General features: G+C 40.6%; 1 protein-coding gene across 1 annotated transcript in view; it reads left to right on the top strand.

The window, feature by feature from the left end:
- Positions 1-20,638, top strand: part of LOC122423128 — a 168,744-nt gene that overhangs the window by 77,630 nt on the left and 70,476 nt on the right. Inside the window, exon 19 of the mRNA XM_043439908.1 lies at positions 12,813-13,127. Within this exon, the coding sequence (XP_043295843.1) occupies positions 12,813-13,127 (315 nt within the window). The remainder of the gene's footprint in view (positions 1-12,812; positions 13,128-20,638) is intronic.

Below are 20,638 nucleotides of genomic sequence, written 5' to 3'. Positions count from 1 at the left end.
ACACCTCAGGCCTCAGAGTGCTCTGTTCCAATCAAAACAGTAGGAGCCAGGAGTGATGGTGGAAGAGCCAGAAGGGTCTAGGGACAGGTGAGGCTGAAGGTCAGAGGACCTGAGAGTTGGTCTGGAGGCGGATTCATCACAGCTACAGGGAGAAGAGAGGAGGCAGTCTTGGTCAGAGAGAGAGAAATAAGGATGTGATCTAGATCAAAGGTTATGAAAACCAACATGGTCATCTACACTCTCTTACTTCCCTGGATACAATTGAGCCCCAAATCTATAACAGCGAGAGGGGACACTCCCTTGGGATCAAAGAGCCCTATGGGGGTTTTTCTGGTGGCTCAGTGGCAAATAATCCACCTGTTAATGAAGGAAATCCAAGAGACACAGGTTTGATCCCTGACTTGGGAAGATCCCTGGAGGAGGAAATCACAACTCCCATATTCTTCCTGGTGAATCCCATGGAAAGAGGAGTCCATAGGAGTTGCAAAGAGTCAGACATGACTCAGCACAAACACACACTTAAAGAGCCCTAAGTGGAAGCTGAGATATAGAAAATTGTGGGTCTCTCAGGATCTGGCACAGTTGCAGAGATAGTAATTTCCTGAAGACCTGGACCCTGAGGTCCCTCCTATGGCTCAGGTTGTTGTCTCTCTTGCAAATGGACTAAACCTGGAAAATGGAGGCACCTCAGTGAGGGAAGAACAGAGGTGAAGCACAAGGAGAGGGGGATGATGCCTACTGAACAGCAAACCTGGAGGAAGATGAGAGGTTGTGCAGGAAGCTGGGACCTGAGAGCACAGAACAGCCAGAGGAGGCTCAGTCTTAACTCTGCAAACTTGAACACCTCACTCTTGTGACAGAACTTCCCCAGGTTCTGTCTTCTCTGGTTTAAGATCAGAACACAGTGCTCAGGCACCTCTGATATTTGCAGCTTTGAGCTCTTGTTGATCTTTGCCCTGAAAGAGGCCATAACTTGTTTGATGTGGGCCTGGTGTCTTCCTCCTTTTGTATTGAAGTAATGCTGTGTCTGTATCTCGTCATATTAATAACCCAACATGTGAACCTAGTTCTCCACAGTGCAAAACACAGATTCCAAAATTTTCAGGTTTTTTTGTTGTTACCATCAATTTTTATTATGTTTGTCCTTTGGGGATTCTGTGGCTTTAGGTTAATGTATTGATTGTATATTGAGGTCCTTGATAACACTGCTTTTCTTCTGTCCTTTGTTTTTCTTGGAAAGACTTTTGGAAATATGTTCTGACATTTTTCAGGTCAGGTGAAGAAGACTGACTTCCATTAAAAGGGTAGGAACCTGGACAGGAACTGTCAGTGTAATCCTAGTTTTAACCCTAAAAATTTCACTCACTCTCCTTAGAAGATGCAGTCAGGAGTTCAGTAATGAGACAAGTCAGTCAGGGCTTCCTTGGCCTCATTTGCCCAGAAACTTCACTTACTTTCCAATAAACTTATAAATGGCACCCAACAAGTGGGTGTGATCTGTGGTGACCCGATATTTTTTTATCCCAGATGACAACATCTGTGGAACTGCTGGATCATTAAAACTTCATGTCTCAGTAACAATATCAGTCTTGGGCAGATATTCTGATGTCCTTACCAAATCAAAGACCAGTGAAAAGGTTTCTGTCATATCACAGAGGCCAACGACTTTGTCATTATTCAGTTGCTAAGTTGTGTCTGACTCTTTGAGACCCCATCAACTGCAGCACACCAGTCTTCCTTGTCCTTCACTATCTCCCTGAGTTTGCTCAAACTCATGTCCACTGAGTCGGTGATGCCATCCAATCATCTCATCCTCTGTCACCCCCTTCTCCTCTTGCCTTCAGTCTTTCCTAGCATCAGGGTCTTTTCCAGTGATTCAGCTCTTCCCATCAGGTGGTCAAAGTATTGGAGCTTCAGTTTAATTATCAGTTCTTTCAATGAATATTCAGGGTTGATTTCCTTTACAATCAACTGGTTTGATCTCCTTGGCCTCCAAGGGACTCTTCAAGAGTCTTCTCCAGCACCACAATTTGAAAGCATCAATTCTTTGATGCTCAGCCTTCTTTATGGTGCAACTCTCATATCTGTATATGACTACTGGAAAAACCGTAGCTTTGACTATATGAACCTTTGTTGGCAAAGTGATGTCTTTGCTTTTTAATACACTGTCTAGGTTTGTCATAGTTTTCATTCCAAAGAGCAAATGTCTTTTAATTTCGTGGCTATAGTCACTGTCCACATTGATTTTGGAGCACAAGAAAATGAAATCTGATAGTTTCCAATTTCTCCCCATATATTTGCCATGAAGTAATAGGACTGGATGCCATGATCTTTGTTTTTTGAATGTTGAGTTTTAAGCCAAATCTTTTCACTCTCCTCTTTCACCTTCATCAAGAGGCTCTTTAGTTTTTCTTCACTTTTTGCCATTAAAGTGGTATCATCTGCACATCTGAGGTTGTTGGTACTTCTCCCAGCAATCTTAATTTTAGCTTGTGAGTCACCCAGCCCATTATTTCATATGATATACTTTGCATAGAAGTTAAATAAGCAGGATGACAGCACTGGGAAGACCCAGAGGAATCAGGGTGGAGAGGGAGGTGGGAGCGGGGATCGGGATGGGGAATACGTGTAAATCTATGGCTGATTCATATCAATGTATGACAAAACCCACTGAAATGTTGTGAAGTGATTGGCCTCCAACTAATAAAAAAAAAAAGAAAAAAAAAATAAGCAGGATGACAATATACAGCCTTGACGTACTCCTTTCTCAATTTTGAGCCAGTCCATTGTTCCATATCCAGTTCTAACTGTTGCTTCTTGATCTTCATACAGGTTTTTCAGGAGACAGGTAAGGTGGCCTAGTATTCCCATCTCTTTAAGAATATTCCACAGTTTGTTGTGATCCACACAGTCAAAGGCTATAGTGTCATCAATGAAGCAGAGGTAGATGCTTTCCTGGAATTTTCTTGCTATTTTTATCATCCAGCATATATTGGCAATTTGACCTCTGGTTCCTCTGCCTTTTCTAAATCCAACTTGTACATCTGGAAGTTCTCAGTTCACATACTGCTGAAGTGTAGCTTGAAGGATTTTGAGCATTACCTTGCTAGCAGGTAAAATGAGTGCAACTGTATGGTAATTTGAACATTCTTTGGCGTTGTCTTTTTTGGGATTGGATTTAAAACTGACCTTTTCCAGTCCTGTGGCCACTGCTCAGTTTTCCAAATTTGCTAGCATAATGAGTGTAGCCCTTTAACAGCATCATCTTTTAGGATTTGAAATCCGTGGGTTAACATTGGGTGGCAGCCTGAAGATGTGTTGGTGGCCTGGGAAGTGGCTTCCTAGAGATCACACTGGAGATGAAAGTGGGAGCAGAGTAGTGACCAGTACCCCCAGTTTCCAGCATGGAACCAGAGAAGAGGAAAGCCTGTGACCAGAGCTTGGCAGACAGTGACTCCTGGGCAGCAGATTGGCTCCAGGGTGGCCAGCAGTGGCAGAGAGGCTGCGACGCCCTCCACTCCTGGATGTTCCCCCACATTGGCTCCAGCCTTCCCTGGGCCCCCTTCAGTCATTTCAGCAGGGCCTTTGACTCCACCTCGGGCTGCATGTTGACCGACAAATGACAGACAGTGACAGTTTACAGGCTCAACGAGGACCAGCTGTGGGATACCCAGGGCATCCAGCTATGTGGAGCAGCTGAAAGACATGTCCCTGCTAGTTAGGACCTGAGAAAAAGTGGTCCACTGGAGAAGAGAATGTCAAACCACTTCAGTATTCTTACCTTGAAAACCCCATGAACAGTAGGAAAAGACAGAAGATATGACACTGAAAGATGAACCCCCCAGGTCGGTAGGTGTGCAATATGCTACTGCGGAAGAGTGGAGAAATAGCTACAGAAAGAATAAAGGAGATGAGCCAAAGTGGAAAGGGCACACACTATGGTTTTATTAGGTTCCTAACATTCCATAGAAACCTGAAATATTAGGCCATGAACCAGAGGAAGTTCAAAGTGGTCAAACAGGAGATGACAAGACTGAACTTTGACATTTTGGGAATCAGTGAACTAAAATGTATGGGAAATGGTGAATAATTCAAATGGCCATTTTATCTACTACTGTGGGTAAGAATCCCTTAGAAGGAATGGAGTAGCCCTCATAGTCAACAAAAGAGTCTGAAATGCAGTACTTTGATATACTGTCAAAAAGACAGAAAGAGCTCTGTTTGTTTCCAAGGCAAGCAATTCAATATCACAGTGATTCAAGTCTATGCCCCAACCACTAATGCCCAAGAAGATGGAGTTGAATAGTTCTATGAAGACCTACAAGAACTTCTAGAGCTAACACCAAAAAAAAAAAAAAAAATATCCTTTTCATAATAGGGGACTGGAATGCAAAAGTAAGAAGTCAAGAGATACCTGGTATAACTGGCAAGTTTGGCCTTGGAGTACAAAATGAAGCAGGGCAAGAGAGCGCACTGGTCATAGCAAACACCCTCTTCCAACAACACAGAATACAACTCTACATGTGGACATCACCAGATGGTCAACACCGAAATCAGATTGATTATATTCTTTGCAGCCGAAGATGAAGAAGCTGTATGTAGTCAGCAAAAACAAGACTGGAAGCTGACTGTGGCTCAGATCAGCAGTTCCTCATTGCAAAATTAACGCTCAAATTGAAGAAAGTAGGGAAAACCACTAGGTCATTCCTAAATCAAATCCCTTATGATTATACAGTGGAGATGATGAATAGAGTAAAGCGACTAGATCTGGTAGACAGAGTGCCTGAAGAACTATGGATAAAGGTTTGTAACATTCTAGAGGAAGTGGTGACCAAAGCCATCCACAAGAAAAAGAAACGTAAGAAGGCAAATTGATTGCCTGGGCGGCCTTACAAATAGCTCAGAAAACAAGAGAGGCAAAAGGCAAATGACTTTAGTGAACATAAAACCTGGGGTCATGTTAGTTGACATGTAGAAAAAATTACTAAAATGAGAAGCCCTAGAATGAATCTTCTTCACAATCAATTCTATTTTTCAGTTCAGTTCAGTCACTCAGTTGTGTCCAACTCTTTGCGACCCCATGGACTGCAGCACACTAGGACTCTCTGTCCATCACCAACTCCCGGAGTTTACTCAAACTCATGTCTATTGAGTCAGTAATGCCATCCAACCATCTAATCCTCTGTCATCCCCTTCTCCTCCTGCCTTCAATCTTTCCCAGCATCAGGGTCATTTCCAGTGAGTCAGTTCTTCGCATCAGGTGGCCAAAGTATTGGAGTTTCAGCAGCAACATCAGTTCTTCCAATGAATATTCAGGACTGATTTCCTTTAGGATGGACTGGTTGGATCTCCTTGCAGTCCAGGGGACTCTCAAGAGTCTTCTTCAACACAACAGCACAGTTCAAAAGCATCCATTCTTTGGTGCTCAGCTTTCTTTATGATCCAACTCTCACATCCATCATGACCACTGGAAAAGCCATAGCCTTGACTATACAGACCTTTGTAGGCAAAGTAATGTCTTTACTTTTTAATATGCTGCCTAGGTTCGTCAGTTGGTCATAACTTTTTTTCCAAGGAGCAAGACTCTCTTAATTTAGTGGCTTTAGTCACCATCTGCAGTAATTTTGGAGCTCAAGAAAATAAAGTCTTTCACTATTTCTATCGTTTCCCCATCTATTTGTCATGAAGTGATGGAACCAGATCCCATGATCTTAGTTTTCTGAATGTTAGGCTTTAAGCTAACTTTTTCACTCTCTTCTTTCACTTTCATCAAGAGGCTCCTTAGTTCTTTGCTTTCTGCCATACGGGTGGTGTCATCTGCATATCTGAGGTTATTGATATTTCTTCGAGCAATCTTGATTCCAGCTTGTGCTTCATCCAGTCCAGCATTTCTTGTGAGGTACTCTGCATATAAGTTAAATAAGCAGGGTGACAATATACAGTCTTTATGTATTCCTTTTCCTGTTTGGAACCAGTCTGTTGTTGCATGTCCAGTTCTAACTGTAGCTTCCTGACCTGCATATGGATTTCTCAAGAGGCAGGTCAGGTGGTCTGGTATTATCATCTCTTGAAGAATTTTCCACATATTTTTGTGATCCACACAGTCAAAGCCTTTGGCATAGTCAATAAAGCAGAAATAGACGTTTTTCTGGAGCTCTCTTGCTTTTTCAGTGTTGGCAATTCGATCTCTGGTTCCTCTGCCTTTTCTAAAGCCAGCTTGAACATCTGTAAGATCACGGTTCATGTATTGTTGAAGCCTCACTTGGAGATTTTTGAGCATTACTTTACTAGCACGTGAGATGTGTGCAATTGCACGGTAGTTTGAGCATTTTTTGGCATTGCCTTTCTTTGGGATTGGAATGAAAACTGACCTTTTCCAGTCCTGTGGCCACTGCTGTGTTTTCCATATTTGCTGGCATATTGAGTGCAGCACTTTCACAGCATTATCTTTCAGGATTTGAAATAGCTCAACTGGAATCCCATCATCTCCACTAGCTTTGTTCATAGTGATGTTTCCTGAGGCCCACTTGACTTCACATTTCAGGATGTCTGTCTCTAGGTGAGTGATCACACCATCGTGATTATCTGGGTCATGATCTTTTTTGTATAGTTCTTCTTTGTATTCTTGTCACCTATTCTTAATATCTTCTACTTCTGTTAGGTCCATATCATTTCTGTCCTTTATCGAGCCCATCTTTGCATGGAATATTCCCTTGGTATTTCTAATTTTCTTGAAGAGCTTGCTACTTGTTCCCGTTCTATTGTTTCCCTCTATTTCTTTGCATTGATCACTGAGGAAGGCTTTCTTATCTCTCCTTGCTATTCTTTGGAACTCTGCATTCAAATGGGTATACCTTTTCTTTTCTCCTTTGCTTTTGGCTTTTCTTCTTTCCACAGCTATTTGTAAGGTCCTCTGACAGCCATTTTGCTTTTTTGCATTTTTTTTTCTTCGGGATGGTCTTAATCCCTGTCTCCTGTATAATGTCATGAACCTCCATCCATAGTTCATCAGGCACTGTCTATCAGATCTACTCCCTTAAACCTATTTCTCATTTTCACTGTATAATCATAAGGTATTTGATTTAGGTCATACCTGAATGGTCTAGTGGTTTTCCCTACTTTCTTCAATTTAAGTCTGAATTTGGCAATAAGGAATTCATGATCTGAGCCACAGTCAACTCCCAGTCTTGATTTTGCTGACTGTATAGAGTTTCTCCATCTTTGGCTGCAAAGAATATAATCAATCTGATATCGGTTTTGACCATCTGGTGATGTCCATGTGTAGAGTCTTCTCTTGTGTTGTTGGAACAGGGTGTTTGCTATGACCAGTGTGTTCTCTTGGCAAAACCGTATTAGCCTCTGCCCTGCTTCATTCTGTACTCCAGGACCAAATTTGCCTGTTACTCCAGGTCTTTCTTGACTTCCTACTTTTGCATTCCAGTCCCCTGTAATGAAAAGGACATCTTTTTTGGGTGTTAGTTCTAGAAGGTCTTGTAGCTCTTCATAGAACAGTTCAACTTCAGCTCCTTAAGCATTATCGGCCGGGGCACAGACTTGGATTACTGTGATATTGAATGGTTCGCCTTGGAAATGAACAGAGATCATTCCGTTGTTTTTGAGATTGCATCCAGGTACTGCATTTTGGACTCTTTTGTTGACCATGATGGCTACTCCATTTCTTCTAAGGGACTCTTGCCCACATAGTAGATATAATTGTCACCTGAGTTAAATTCACCCATTCCAGTCCATTTTAGTTCACTGATTCCTAAAATGTCAACATTTACTGTTGCCATTTCCTGTTTGACTACCAATTCCAGGTTCCTATGCAATATTGCTGTTTAGAGCACTGGATCTTGCTTCTATCACCAGTCACATCCACAACTGGGTGTTGTTTTTGCTTTGGCTCCATCTCTTCATTTTTTCTAGAGTTATTTCTCCACTAATCTCCAGTAGCATATTGGGCACCTACTGACCTGGGGAGTTCATCTTTCAGTTTCCTATCTTTTTGTCTTTTCATACTGTCCATGGAGATCTCAAGGCAAGAATACTAAAGTGGCTTGCCATTCCCTTCTCCAGTGGACCACATTTTGTCAGGATATTTTTCAAAGAATATGTAAAATTTTTTTCTCTCCTTGTTTATGCTTCTCTTCTGATAGTGTATTTTTCACTACTATAAATTTTATTTTAAGATTGATAGCAAGTACTGTTTGATTTTATCATTTTTAAATCTATGTTTTTCAGCATTGTATATTGAACAATATATCTTCTCTAATGTTTTAAATATTGCCTTCTTGAAATATAAAATTTCACCCTGTGTGTGTATGCTGTGGGTGTATATATATATGTACGCATATTCTTCCTCATAAACCCACAGCTCAGACATTTTCCTGCTTCTCTGTAGTCTTTCCCTTAGCATATTGTTCTTGTAGAACTCTGTCTTCCTCCCTGTGATGTTTCCCCTTCCTACCTCTTGGTGTTTTGGTCCTCCAAACCCTCTGTGCAACAGAAAAATCTAACCCAAATTAGGTGCCATAAATAGACCGATACTTAAGGTAGAAGAGGGCTTTACTCTTAGAGACATCAGGATGTGCTTCTGTTAGTCAGTTTTTCCCACCTCAGTTGAATATTCAAGCTTGTTCTGTGACATCTTAAGGATCAGATATTTAGAAAACACCCTGTGTCTGTGAATGTTCTTATGGGGAAATTTCTCCCGTTTCATTCACTGACACTCTGTGTGAAACTTGGTCTCCACTGTGCCCCTAACTCAGGGGGGTCCCAAATGTCAGCTTTGAGCTCCTAAAATTAGAATGATATAGCCACATGCCTGGAAAACTAGCTTCTGTAGGTGTGGCCCTTGGTCCCAGTTGCTTTGCAAACCTCACCTCTCCATCCCTTCTTGATCCCAGGTTCCTGCTTTATTTCAGGCATCTTCAGTCAGAAATCTCTGTCTCTCTTCCTTGGGAAACTCTACTCCTCCCCAAAGGAACAAGAAGTTCTACTCCCTTCTCCCTGTAACCTTCTAACTGTTTGTGTTTGGGCCATGTTATAATGATGGTTGCCATTTTGCATCTGTTAGGTATAAAGGTGAACTCAGAATGAAAGGTAAAATTGGCCCTCTGAATTCATTTTGGCCTCTCCAGCAATGAAAGCACTGAATGAATTTTTCATCAAGCTAAGAAGAAATCATACCTACTCAAACAACTATAATGTCTCCTCAGAGAGAATGTTCTGTAGGATCATATTATTAAAGCTCATATTCACATACTAAGGCTCTTGGTTCACATGAGTTTGCCCCCATCTGCTGGTCAATTTCAACCCTGGTATCATGGTTCCAAAGAGCATTAAATATCTCCTGAGCCTGCACCTGTTGCAGAGTATCTACAAGGCAAGTCAGGATCTGCCAGCTCCATTTACACACTTTCTGAAATCAATTTGTGCTTTAAATCTCAGTCTCTACACACACATACACACACACACACACACACAGACTCAACTGGATCATAAAGATCTTGTGCACTATTTTATGTCCAATTTCAAAATTAAGAATATATTTTAAATTATTCTTTGTCCTCTTAAAATACCTTCTGTGTTATTTGTATGGTTGCCAGTATCTCAGGCATACTGAATTATTGAATCATAATTTTTATCTAATCCTATTATGTATTAATACATTTTATTGCATTGCTGTGATAAAGTTCTTATGAACATCCCCATTAACTTAATAGAAGAGCTATTACTGGTTTCTCAAGATGACCATTCTAAAGGTTTCTGTCTCTATAGTGCCTAATTGTCCATCACTATAGTTTTTAATGTACTTCCCAGGTGGCTCAGTGGTAAAGAATCCACCTGCCGATGTAGAAGACATAAAAGACTTAGCTTTGATCCCTGGGTCAGGAAGATCCCCTGGGGGAGGAAATGGCAACCCACCCCAAAAAGATCTGTGACCAAAAATCTGTATAATTTATCATGACATCCCTTTTCATTCTTGATGCTATTGACTGCATTTTCTCTCTCTTCTTGATTAGTATTGCTTGATGTTTATCCATTTGCAATGAGCCACACTTGAAAGGTTTTCGTCTATTTTGTCTATCTTATGCTTACCTTCTTTTTCATTAATTTTTGTTCCTTTCCTTATTTATTTACCCCAAGTTCCTATGTCCTTTAGGCTTTATTTTCTCAATACCTACCTCCATAACTGGAAGCTTACATTTTTAAAATTTTCAGTCTTTTTTTTTTCTTTTCTAAATCTAGGATGTAAATTTCCCTTAGCACTTTTATTAGAATAATTTAATTGTATCATATCTTTATTATCATTATTTCATAATATTCTCCAATATTTAAATTATTTCCTAGACCCAGGTATTTTGGGAAAGGATGTTGCTTAATTTCCCCAAATAGGAATTGCTGACTGTATTTTCTTATAAATTCTAATTAAATTTCATTGTGGTCAGAGTAACATCAGTAACTTTACTAGGTATGGAGGTTTTCATAGCCTCCATTCATTTTTAAGAAAATTCTCAATCATTGTATCTTCAAATAATACTCTGTAGTTCTGTCTCTCTCCGTTTTTCTTTTCCCCTTCCTCATAACCCTCCTCCACTTCTTCCTCCTCCTCTTTATTCTCCTTGTCCTCTCATTTCTAAGACACCTCTAAAGTCAATAATTCTGCGCCGAGTTCTATCTGAAATTCTTTATAACTCATTCATTCACTCCTTAGTTCCAGATATTTTATTTCCAGTTGGTAATTATTCCTCTGATATTTTTTATTAAATTATGATTAGTTGTTAAATTTGTTCACCTTTCACCTGTTTATTCTCTCCTTCTCTCCTTTTTTCCCCTAAATACACGATTTTAGTTAAAATCCTTGACTGTTAGCTGCAGCATCTCTATCATGTGTGTCTCTGTCTTATCTTTCTTTTTTCACTTTGTTTATTTGTCATGTCATCCCATCTCTTTAAATGCCATGTAATGTTTTACTGAATGCTAAAAGTACACATGAAAAAATAAGATGCTCCAGCTACATTTAACACTGGAAAAAATTCATTTTTTGTTCTGCTAATCTATAATGGATATATGAAAAAACAAGCAGGTGATAAGCATGTGGGAGTAGAGATGCACACCACTCAAATATCTAAATATAACCTAGCACTGAGCTGTAACAAGTCTGGGTTGCAGTTTTGGTAGCACTCAGTCTGCTCTGATCTCTCTTTTCCTATGGCATAGTTTCTCAGAGATTGCATTTGAAAGTCTGGATGTTTTGGTAGCTCAGCACCCAAAATAATGAGGCCACTCTGTTTTCCAAGATTATTGACATCGTTCTTTGGCCTCCTGACTGTCACAGCTTGTGTACTGTGCAGATATTTGAGGAGAAAACCTGCTCTGTGAGAGAGGGTCTCAAGTCTTCAATTCTGCCACTTTAGCAGCAGATCACTCCCCCAAATTAAAGCTGGCTTCTCTGTTCCAGAAGGAGTCCTCTATTTCCCTGAGCCCAGATTCTGAACCATTAACCTAGACAATAAATTGGGAAATTCCTACAGAGAAAAAGAAGCTTTAGATGTTCGACTGACACTGAAATGGTCTCCATTCTTCAGAATTTTATCATATTTCTTTAGTCCATATTGGGTACACAAATTTATAGTGTCTTTACTTTTTAATTTTATTAATTTTTTTCTTTACATTTTCCAGCTTTTTTAGTTATATGTAAAAATGAGCATTGGCCTGTTGTGAACTTCTTTTTCATGGAAGTGGAAAATATTAGGCTTTATTCTCTACTGATCATTTACTTAAAGTGCAACATTGCTAGACATTATTTCAAACTTTATATCACTTTTTATATACAAGAGGATAGAATAATGCAGTGAGTCTGTCAATATTGTTTGTTCAAATGCTTTTAGAGAAGGAATATAACCTAATTCTGCTCTCTGATGGAGTGGAAAATATATGATATTTTCCAGCTAGAGAGCAGATTACTCCCAATTTTGAATAATAATGATCTTCACATGAAGTCCAAGGAGAGATTATATTCATTTTGGAGAAGAAGCAACATTCCATGATTCCCAGTAGAATTTGGTCAGTGTCAATCAATATCATCTGACATCTCCTCTCATGCAAGTTTTTCCAATCTACTCAAAGAGATCATACATTTTGGGACTATGTGACCAGATCTGGAGTTTGAAGCCTAGAATCATAGTGAAATATTCTGGGGTAAACCATGGCATCTCATAGACCCTTTGTTTTTCAGTTCTGCATGACTGTATCAAGAGAACAATTCTAATTGCGGAGGATTCGTGGCTGCTCCCTGAGGCTTCTGATGAGGCCATTTCCTGACTCCATTCCCTTTAATCTAATCCCTTTAACTCTCAGGTCAAGGGCACCAAAGTGTGTGTGGTTTATAAGGAATCCATCCAGCTGCCACCTGATTCCTGTGGCTCTGAAATAATTTAACTGCTTAGGATAGAGAACCTAACATTTCCTGTATACCTTTCTCGGATGCTCTGCAGAACTCTACAGGTCAGAAGATTAACTGGTAAGACCTGGGTAACATCTTCTGTCTCAGAGTACTCGCTGGAGTATTTTCAATTTAATTTTTCCCGTTGTTGTTGTTTCTATTTTTCATCTTATTATTCTCTTATTCACTGCTATAATAAACCAGACCCCAGTGCTACCCCAGTGCAACAACTACATACTTGAACTAGTAGGCTCTGCAGCCTCAGAGGCGAGCACCCTCTACTACTCAGGTGAGGGTCCCAGAGGACAGAAGACCCTTCTCATCCCCACTGTCAATGCCTTATTTCCCATTTCTCTCTCTTCAGACAGCAGACAACTTCGCCTGGTGGATGGGGGTGCTCGCTGTGCTGGGAGAGTGGAGATCCTTGACCAGGGCTCCTGGGGCACCATCTGTGATGACGGCTGGGACCTGGACGATGCCCATGTGGTGTGCAGGCAGCTGGGCTGTGGAGAAGCCCTCGATGCCACAGGATCTGCTCACTTCGGGGCAGGATCAGGGCCCATCTGGATGGATGATGTGAACTGCAGAGGAAATGAGCTCCAGGTGTGGAAGTGCCCTTCCCAGGCCTGGGGTCGGCACAACTGTGATCATCATAAGGATGCAGGAGTCATTTGCTCAGGTACAGTCAGTGCAGTGTCTAATGGTTGAGAGAATGGAAAGTTCCAAGAAAGTGGGTGAATGGGCAGCTCAAGAGTAAAAGTCAGGCTTGGTCTTCCAGGAAGACATTTGATCTTTGTGGATCTCTGAAGGGTCAAATACCACATCCAACAGAGATATTTCCTACATCTCAAGCCACACAGTGCTCTATTCCAATGAAAACAAAAGCTATAACAGTGAGAGGGGACATTCCCTCTGGACCAAAGACCCCTAAGCAGAAGCCGAGATATAGGGAATTGGGGATTTCCCAGCCTTTGACACAGCTGCAGAGAGAGTAATTTCCTGAAAATCTGGACCCTGAGGTCCCTTCTATGGCTCAGGTGTCTGTCTCTCTTACAAATGGACAAAATTTGGGAAATGCTCTTCCTCTGTGAGGGAAGAGCAGAGGTGAAGCACCAAGGAGAGGGCGATGATGTCTACTGAACAGCAAACTTGAAGGAAGATGAGATGTTGTGCAGGAACCTGGGACCTGAGAGCATAGAACAGACAGAGGAGGCTCAGTCTTAACTCTGCAACTGTGAACATATCACTCTTGTGACAGAACTTCCCCAGGCTCTCTCTTCTCTGGTCTAAGATCAGAACACAGTACTCAGGCACCTCCAATGTTATTTGCAGCTTTGAACTCTCATTGATATTATCCCTGAAAGAGGCCATAGTTTGTCTGGTGTGGGCCTGGGTGTCTTCCTCCTTTTGACTGAGGTAATGCTGCATCTGTATCTCTTCATATTAATGAACTGATGTGTGAACCTAGTTCTCTACATAGTAGAACACAGATTCCAAATTTTGGGTTTTCTTTTTTGTTAATTTCAGTATTTTTAGTTGGTCTTTTGGGATTTCTATGGTATTAGGTTAAAGGCATTAATTCTAAATTCAGTAGGCCTTGATAAGACTACTTTTCTCTGCTATGAGTATTTCTTTTGTTTAGGCCGATACTTATAAATGTGTCCTGACATCTTTCAGGTCAGGTCAGGAAGACTGATTTCCATTAAAAGGACAGAAACCTGGACAGGAGCTGTCAGGGTAATCCTAGTTTTAACCCTAAAACTTTCACTCACTCTCCTTAGAAGATGCAATCAGGAGTTCAGTGAGGAGGCGAGTCAGATAGGGCTTCCTTGAACTCATTTGCACAGAAACTTCACTTACCTTCCAATAAGCATATAAATGGTACCCAACAAATGGGTGTGATTGGTGGTGACCCCAGATACTATGTTAAATTACCTCAGATGACAACGTATTTGTAACTACTGGATCATTAAAACGTCATGTCTCAGTAACAATAGAAGACTTGGTCAGATATTAAAATGTGCTTATAAAGTTATAGACCAATGAAAAATTTTCTGTCACATCACAGAGGCAAACAACTTTATTCAACACAGAAATGTGGTGTTCTATTAGCTGAAATACAGAAAAATTTTTTGTTATTCAGAAGCTAAATGAGTCTTCTTTACAGTCAACTCTGTTTCTCAAAGAATGTATGTAATTCATTGCTTCTCTCAGTGTCTTATGCTTTATTTATGATATAAATAGTTAACTACTATATAATTTATTTTGGAGATTTATAGAAAGTATGTGTTTAATTTTATTATTTAAAAATCTATCTAATGTAAGTTTTCAGCACTATTTATTGAAAAATCTATCTTCTCTAATGATATAAAGTATTACATACTTCAAATGGTAAATCTCTTTGTGTATGTGTTTATGTGTATTTATTTGAGTCTATTAGATATCTGTATTCTACCCAATTCACTCTTGCCTATTGTTACACAAGAACACAATAGGGTTTATTGTTTTTAATATCTTAACCCCTCACATCAGCCCTCTATTTCATATATTTTCTTACTACTTTAACACAACTTTTCTTGCATGTAAACTTAGATCAAGTAGAATATAAAAAATAATAATCTGTTTCAGAAACCTCTATCCAATGTGTACAGGACTTGTTTATTAAGAGATGATTTTATTGATTACTTGGTGTATATTTGAATGTCTAACATGTATCAGGCTACATAAAACAACATGCAAGGAATGTTTCTTTCTTGTTCTTTCTTAATTTGTAATATCATGGGATTAATATAGAAACTAGCAATTTATTAAGTAAAAATGCTTCAGTTGGAATGAGTAGATTATGACAAAACTCCCAGTCAAAGCAGAGCATGGGTGCTAACCAGTACCTCACTAAGATGATGGAAATGGATATATAATAAAAGGCAATCATAATATCTCATCTCTTACCATTCATTCTTAAATAAGTGGTCAAGCTGATCTTTCAATACTTTAATTACCATGGTGTCTTTTCTATTCTCCCCTGCTTTCTGTAGTAGATTTTTATTTTATTAGAACATTCTTTCTGAACTTTTGTAACATACTTTTCAAAGTTCACAAACTTAAGCAGTTAGAATCCTTTACTAGAAAGAATTCAACTGTGTACATAAATAATCATAAGCACACTCAGAAACTAGGTAAATGTATGATAAAAAATTGTCTTTATGATGTGGGCTTTGTTTTTTTGTTTGGTTACCTTTTTTTCTATCTGAAATATGGTCCCTGAGGGATTTGAAATAGCTCAGCTGCAATTCCATCACTTCTACTAGCTTTGTTTGTAGTAATCCGTCCTAAGGCCCACTTGACTTCACACTTCAGGAAGTCTGGCTCTAGGTGAGTGATGACACCATCATGGTTATCTGGTTCATTAAGACCTTTTTTGTACAGTTATTCTGTGTATTCTTGCTACCTCTTCTTAATATCTTCTACTTCTTTTAGGTACATACTGTTTCTGTCCTTAATTGTGCCCATCATTGCATGAGATCTTCCCTTGGTATCTCTAATTTTCTTGAAGAGATTTCTAGTCTTTCCCATTCTATTATTTCCCTCTATTTCTTTGCCTTGTTCACTTAAGAAGTCTTTCTTATCTCTCCTTGCTATTCTTTGGAACTCTGCATTCAGATGGGTATATCTTTCCTTTTCTCCTTTGCCTTTAGCATCTCTTCCTTTCTCAGCTACTTGTAAGGCCTCCCCAGACAACCGTTTTGCCCTTTTGCATTTTTTTTCTTGGGGATGGTTTTGGTCACCACCTCCCGTACAATGTTATGAACCTCCATCCATAGTTCTTCAGGCACTCTGTCTATCAGATCTAATCCCTTGAATCTATTTGTCACTTCTACTGCATAATCATAAGGGATTTGATTTAGGTCATACCTGAATGTTCTAGTGGTTTTCCCTACTTTCTTCAATTTAAGGTTGAATTTTGCAATAAGGAGGTCATGATCTGAGCCACAGTCAGCTCCCAGGATTGTTTTTACTGAATGTATAGAGCTTCTCCTTCTTCGGCTGCAAAGAATATAATCAATCTGATTTTGGTACTGACCATCTGGTGATGTCCATGCGTGGAGTTGTCTCTTGTGTTGTTGGCTGTTTGCTATGAACCGTGCATTCTCTTGGCAAAACTCTGTTAGCTTTTGCCCTGCTTCATTTTGTACTCCAAGGCCAAACTTGCCTGTTACTCCAGGCATCTCTTGGCTTCCTACTTTTGTATTCCAGGCCCGTATGATGAAAAGGATATCTTTTTTCGGTGTTAGTTCTAAAAGGTCTTGTAGGTATTCATAGAACTGTTCAACTACAGCATCTTGGCCATTAGTGGTTGGGGCATAGACTTGGATTACTGTGATACTGAATGATTTGCCTTGAAAACGAATAGAGGTCATTCTGTTGTTTTTGAGATTGCAAGCAGTACTGCATTTCAGACTCTTAGAAGGGCTACTCTATTTCTTCTAAGAGATCCTTGCCCACAGTAGTAGATATAATGGTCATCTAAATTAATTTTGCCCAATCCTGTCCACTTTAGTTCACTGATTCCTATAATATCAATGTTCACTTTTGCCATCTCCTGTTTGACCACTTCCAATTTACCTTGATTCATGGGCATAACATTCCAAGTTCCCATGCAATATTGTTCCTTCAATTCAGTTCAGTTGCTCAGTCATGCCCGACTCTTTGCAATCCCATGAATCGCAGCATGCCAGGTCTCCCTGTCCATCACCAACTCCCAGAGTTTACTCAAACTCATGTTCATCGAGTCGGTGATGCCATCCAGCCATCTCATCTTCTGTCGACCCCTTCTCCTGCCCCCAACCCCTCCCAGCATCAGGGTCTTTTCCAATGAGTCAACTCTTTGCATGAGCTGGCCAAAGTCTTGGAGTGTGAGCTTCAGGATCAGTCCTTCCAATGAACACCCAGGACTGATCTCCTTTAGGATGGACTGGTTGCATCTCCTTGCAGTCCAAGGGAATCTCAAGAGTCTTCTGCAACACCACAGTTCAAAAGCATCAATTCTTCAGCACTCAGCTTTCTTCACATCCAACTCTCACATCCATAGTATGACCACTGGAAAAACGATAGCCTTGACTAGATGGGCCTTTGTTGGCAAAGTAATGTCTCTGCTTTTTAATATGCTGTCTAGCTTGGTCATAACTTTCCTTCCAAGGAGTAAGCATCTTTTAATTTCATGGCTGCAATCACCATCTGCAGTGATTTTGGAGCCCCAAAAATAAAGTCAGCCACTGTTTTCACTGTTTTCCCATCTATTTCCCATGAAGTGATGGGACCAGATGCCATGATCTTAGTTTTCTGAATGTTGAGCTTTAAGCCAGCTTTTTCACTCTGCTCTTTCATCTTCATCAAGAGGCTTTTCAGTTCATCTTCACTTTCTGCCATAAGAGTGGTGTCATATGCATATCTGAGGTTATTGATATTTCTCCCGGCAATCTTGATTCCAGCTTGTGCTTCTTCCAGCCCAGTGTTTCACATGATGTACTCTGCATATAAGTTAAATAAGCAGGGTGGCAATATACAGCCTTGTCATACTCCTTTTCCTATTTGGAACCAGTCTGTTGTTCCATGTCCAGTTCTAACTGTTGCTTCCTGACCTGCATATAGGTTTCTCAAGAAGCAGGTCAGGTGGTCTGGTATTCCCATCTCTTTCTGAATTTTCCGCAGTTTATTGTGATCTACACAGTCAAAGCTTTTGGCATAGTCAATAAGGCAGAAATCAATGTTTCTCTGAAACTCTCTTACTTTTTCAATGATCCAGCGGATGTTGGCAATTTGATCTCTGGTTCCTCTGCTGTTCCTAAAACCAGCTTGAACATCTGGAAGTTCTCAGTTCACGTATTGCTGAAGCCTGGCTTGGAGAATTTTGAGCATCAGTTTACTAGCGTGTGAGATGAGTGCAATTGTGCGGTAGTTTGAGCATTCTTTGGCATTGCCTTTCTTTGGGATTGGAATGAAAACTGACCTTTCCAGTCCTGTGGCCACTGCTGAGTTTTCCAAATTTGCTGACATATTGAGTGCAGCACTTTCACAGCATCATCTTTCAGGATTTGAAATAGCTCATCTGGGATTCCATCACCTCCATTAGCTTTGTTCATAGTGATGATTTCTAAGGCCCACTTGACTTCGCATTCCAGGATGGCTGTCTCTAGGTGAGTGATCAAACCATCGTGATTATCTGGGTTGTGAAGATCTTCTTTGTACAGTTCTGTGTATTCTTGCCATCTCTTCCTGATATCGTATGCTTCTGTTAGGTCCATACCATTTCTGTACTTTATCGAGCCGATCTTTGCATGAAATGTTCCCTTGGTATCTCTAAGATTCTTGAAGAGATCTCTAGTCTTTCCCATTCTGTTGTTTTCCTCTATTTCTTTGCATTGATCGCTGAGGAAGGCTTTCTTATCTCTCCTTGCTATCCTTTGGAACTCTGCATTCAAATGGAAATATCTTTCCTTTTCTCCTTTGCTTTTCACTTCTCTTCTTTTCACAGCTATTTGTAAGGCCTCCTCAGACAACCATTTTGCATTTCTTTTCCATGGGGATGGTCTTGATCGCTGTCTTCTGTACAATGTCATGAACCTCCATCCATGGATCATCAGGCTCTCTGTCTATCAGATCTAGTCCCTTAAATCTATTTCTCACTTCCATTGTATAGTCATAAGGGATTTTATTTAGGTCATGCCTGAATAGTCTAGTGTTTTTCCCTACTGTCTTCAGTTTAAGTCTGAATTAGGCAATAAGGATCATGATCTGAGTGACAGTCAGCTCCTGGTCTTGTTTTTGCTGAATATATAGAGCTTCTCCATCTTTGGAGCCAATGGTAACCTCCTCCAAAAGGACTTATGTCAGCATGCTGGGCTTACCAGAACTGCTGTTGCCAATGCCCTTGACCCCTCGGCAGGTCACTGTTGGCCTATGCCTCCACCAGAGACTCCTAAACACTCACAGGCAAGTCTGGTTCAGTCTCCTGTGGAGTCACAGCTCCTTTCTCCTGGGTTCTGATGCACACAAGGTCTTGTTTGTGCTCTCCAAGTGTCTCCGTTTCCCCAGTCCTGTGGAAGTTCTATAATCAGATAACCACTGACCTTCAAAATTAGATTCCCTGGAGATTCTTAGTCGTTTGCCAGATCCTCAGGTTGGGAAGTCTGTTGTGGGGCCTAGAACTTTTGCAACAGTGCAAAGAACTTCTTTACTATAATTGGTCTCTAGTGTGTGGACTGCCCACCTAGTGGCTCTATTATGGGGCTAACAGCAACCTCCTCCAAGAGGACTTATGACTCTACTAAGATGGTGGAGTAGAAGGATGTGCACTTATCTTCTCTTTGGAAAGCACCAAAATCACAACAAGCTGCTGAACAACCATCAACAGAAGAATGTTGGAACCCACCAAAAAAATACACCCCATATCCAAGGATAAAAGGAGAAGCTGCAACAAGATGGGAAGAGGGGCATAATAGCAATTAAACTCAAAGCTTGTACCAGCCAGAGAGACTTGGAGAGCACAAACAAAACCTTGTGCATTCAAGGACCCAGGGAAAGGAGCGGTGACCTCCACAAGAGACTGAACCAGAGCTGCCTGTGAGTGTCTGAAGGTATTCTTTGGAGGCATGGGTTAGCAGTAGCCTGCTGTGAGGATAGGGGCACAGGAAGCAGCAGTCCTGGGAGGCACAGCATGTGAAATCATAATATTAGACCTGCTATAATGTCTAACTTTCTTCCTATGAGCCGTAAGTCTTCCTACAGTCTGGTCTGCACTCACGAATCCAGCCCTCATCATTTTCCTAATCTTTGTGACTTGGGTGTTGGCTCCTGAGAGAATAACTGGCCAGAATTCTAGCCCCAGAAATCTCAGGATGGCCTTCTAACATTATCTGACTCTTAGACTCTAAGCTATCGAATTCCATGGAGCTATCCTGCCCTAAGTCAGTTCTTCACTCAAATCTGATGCCCACTGCAGGGTAGTTCCCCTGGGTTCTATTGTTTCCAGGCCCCTAGATGAGTAATTCACATCCTCAGTTCAGTTCAGTTCAGTTCAGTCGCTCAGTCATGTCCGACTCTTTGAGACCCCATGGATCGCAGCACGTCAGGCCTCCCTGTCCATCACAGACTCCTAGAGTTTACTCAAACACATGTCCATCGAGTTGGTGA

Source organism: Cervus canadensis, chromosome 21 (assembly GCF_019320065.1).
Source record: "Cervus canadensis isolate Bull #8, Minnesota chromosome 21, ASM1932006v1, whole genome shotgun sequence".
In the NCBI taxonomy this organism is placed as follows: Eukaryota; Metazoa; Chordata; class Mammalia; order Artiodactyla; family Cervidae; genus Cervus; species Cervus canadensis.
This window is presented reverse-complemented; position numbering and strand designations above follow the sequence as displayed.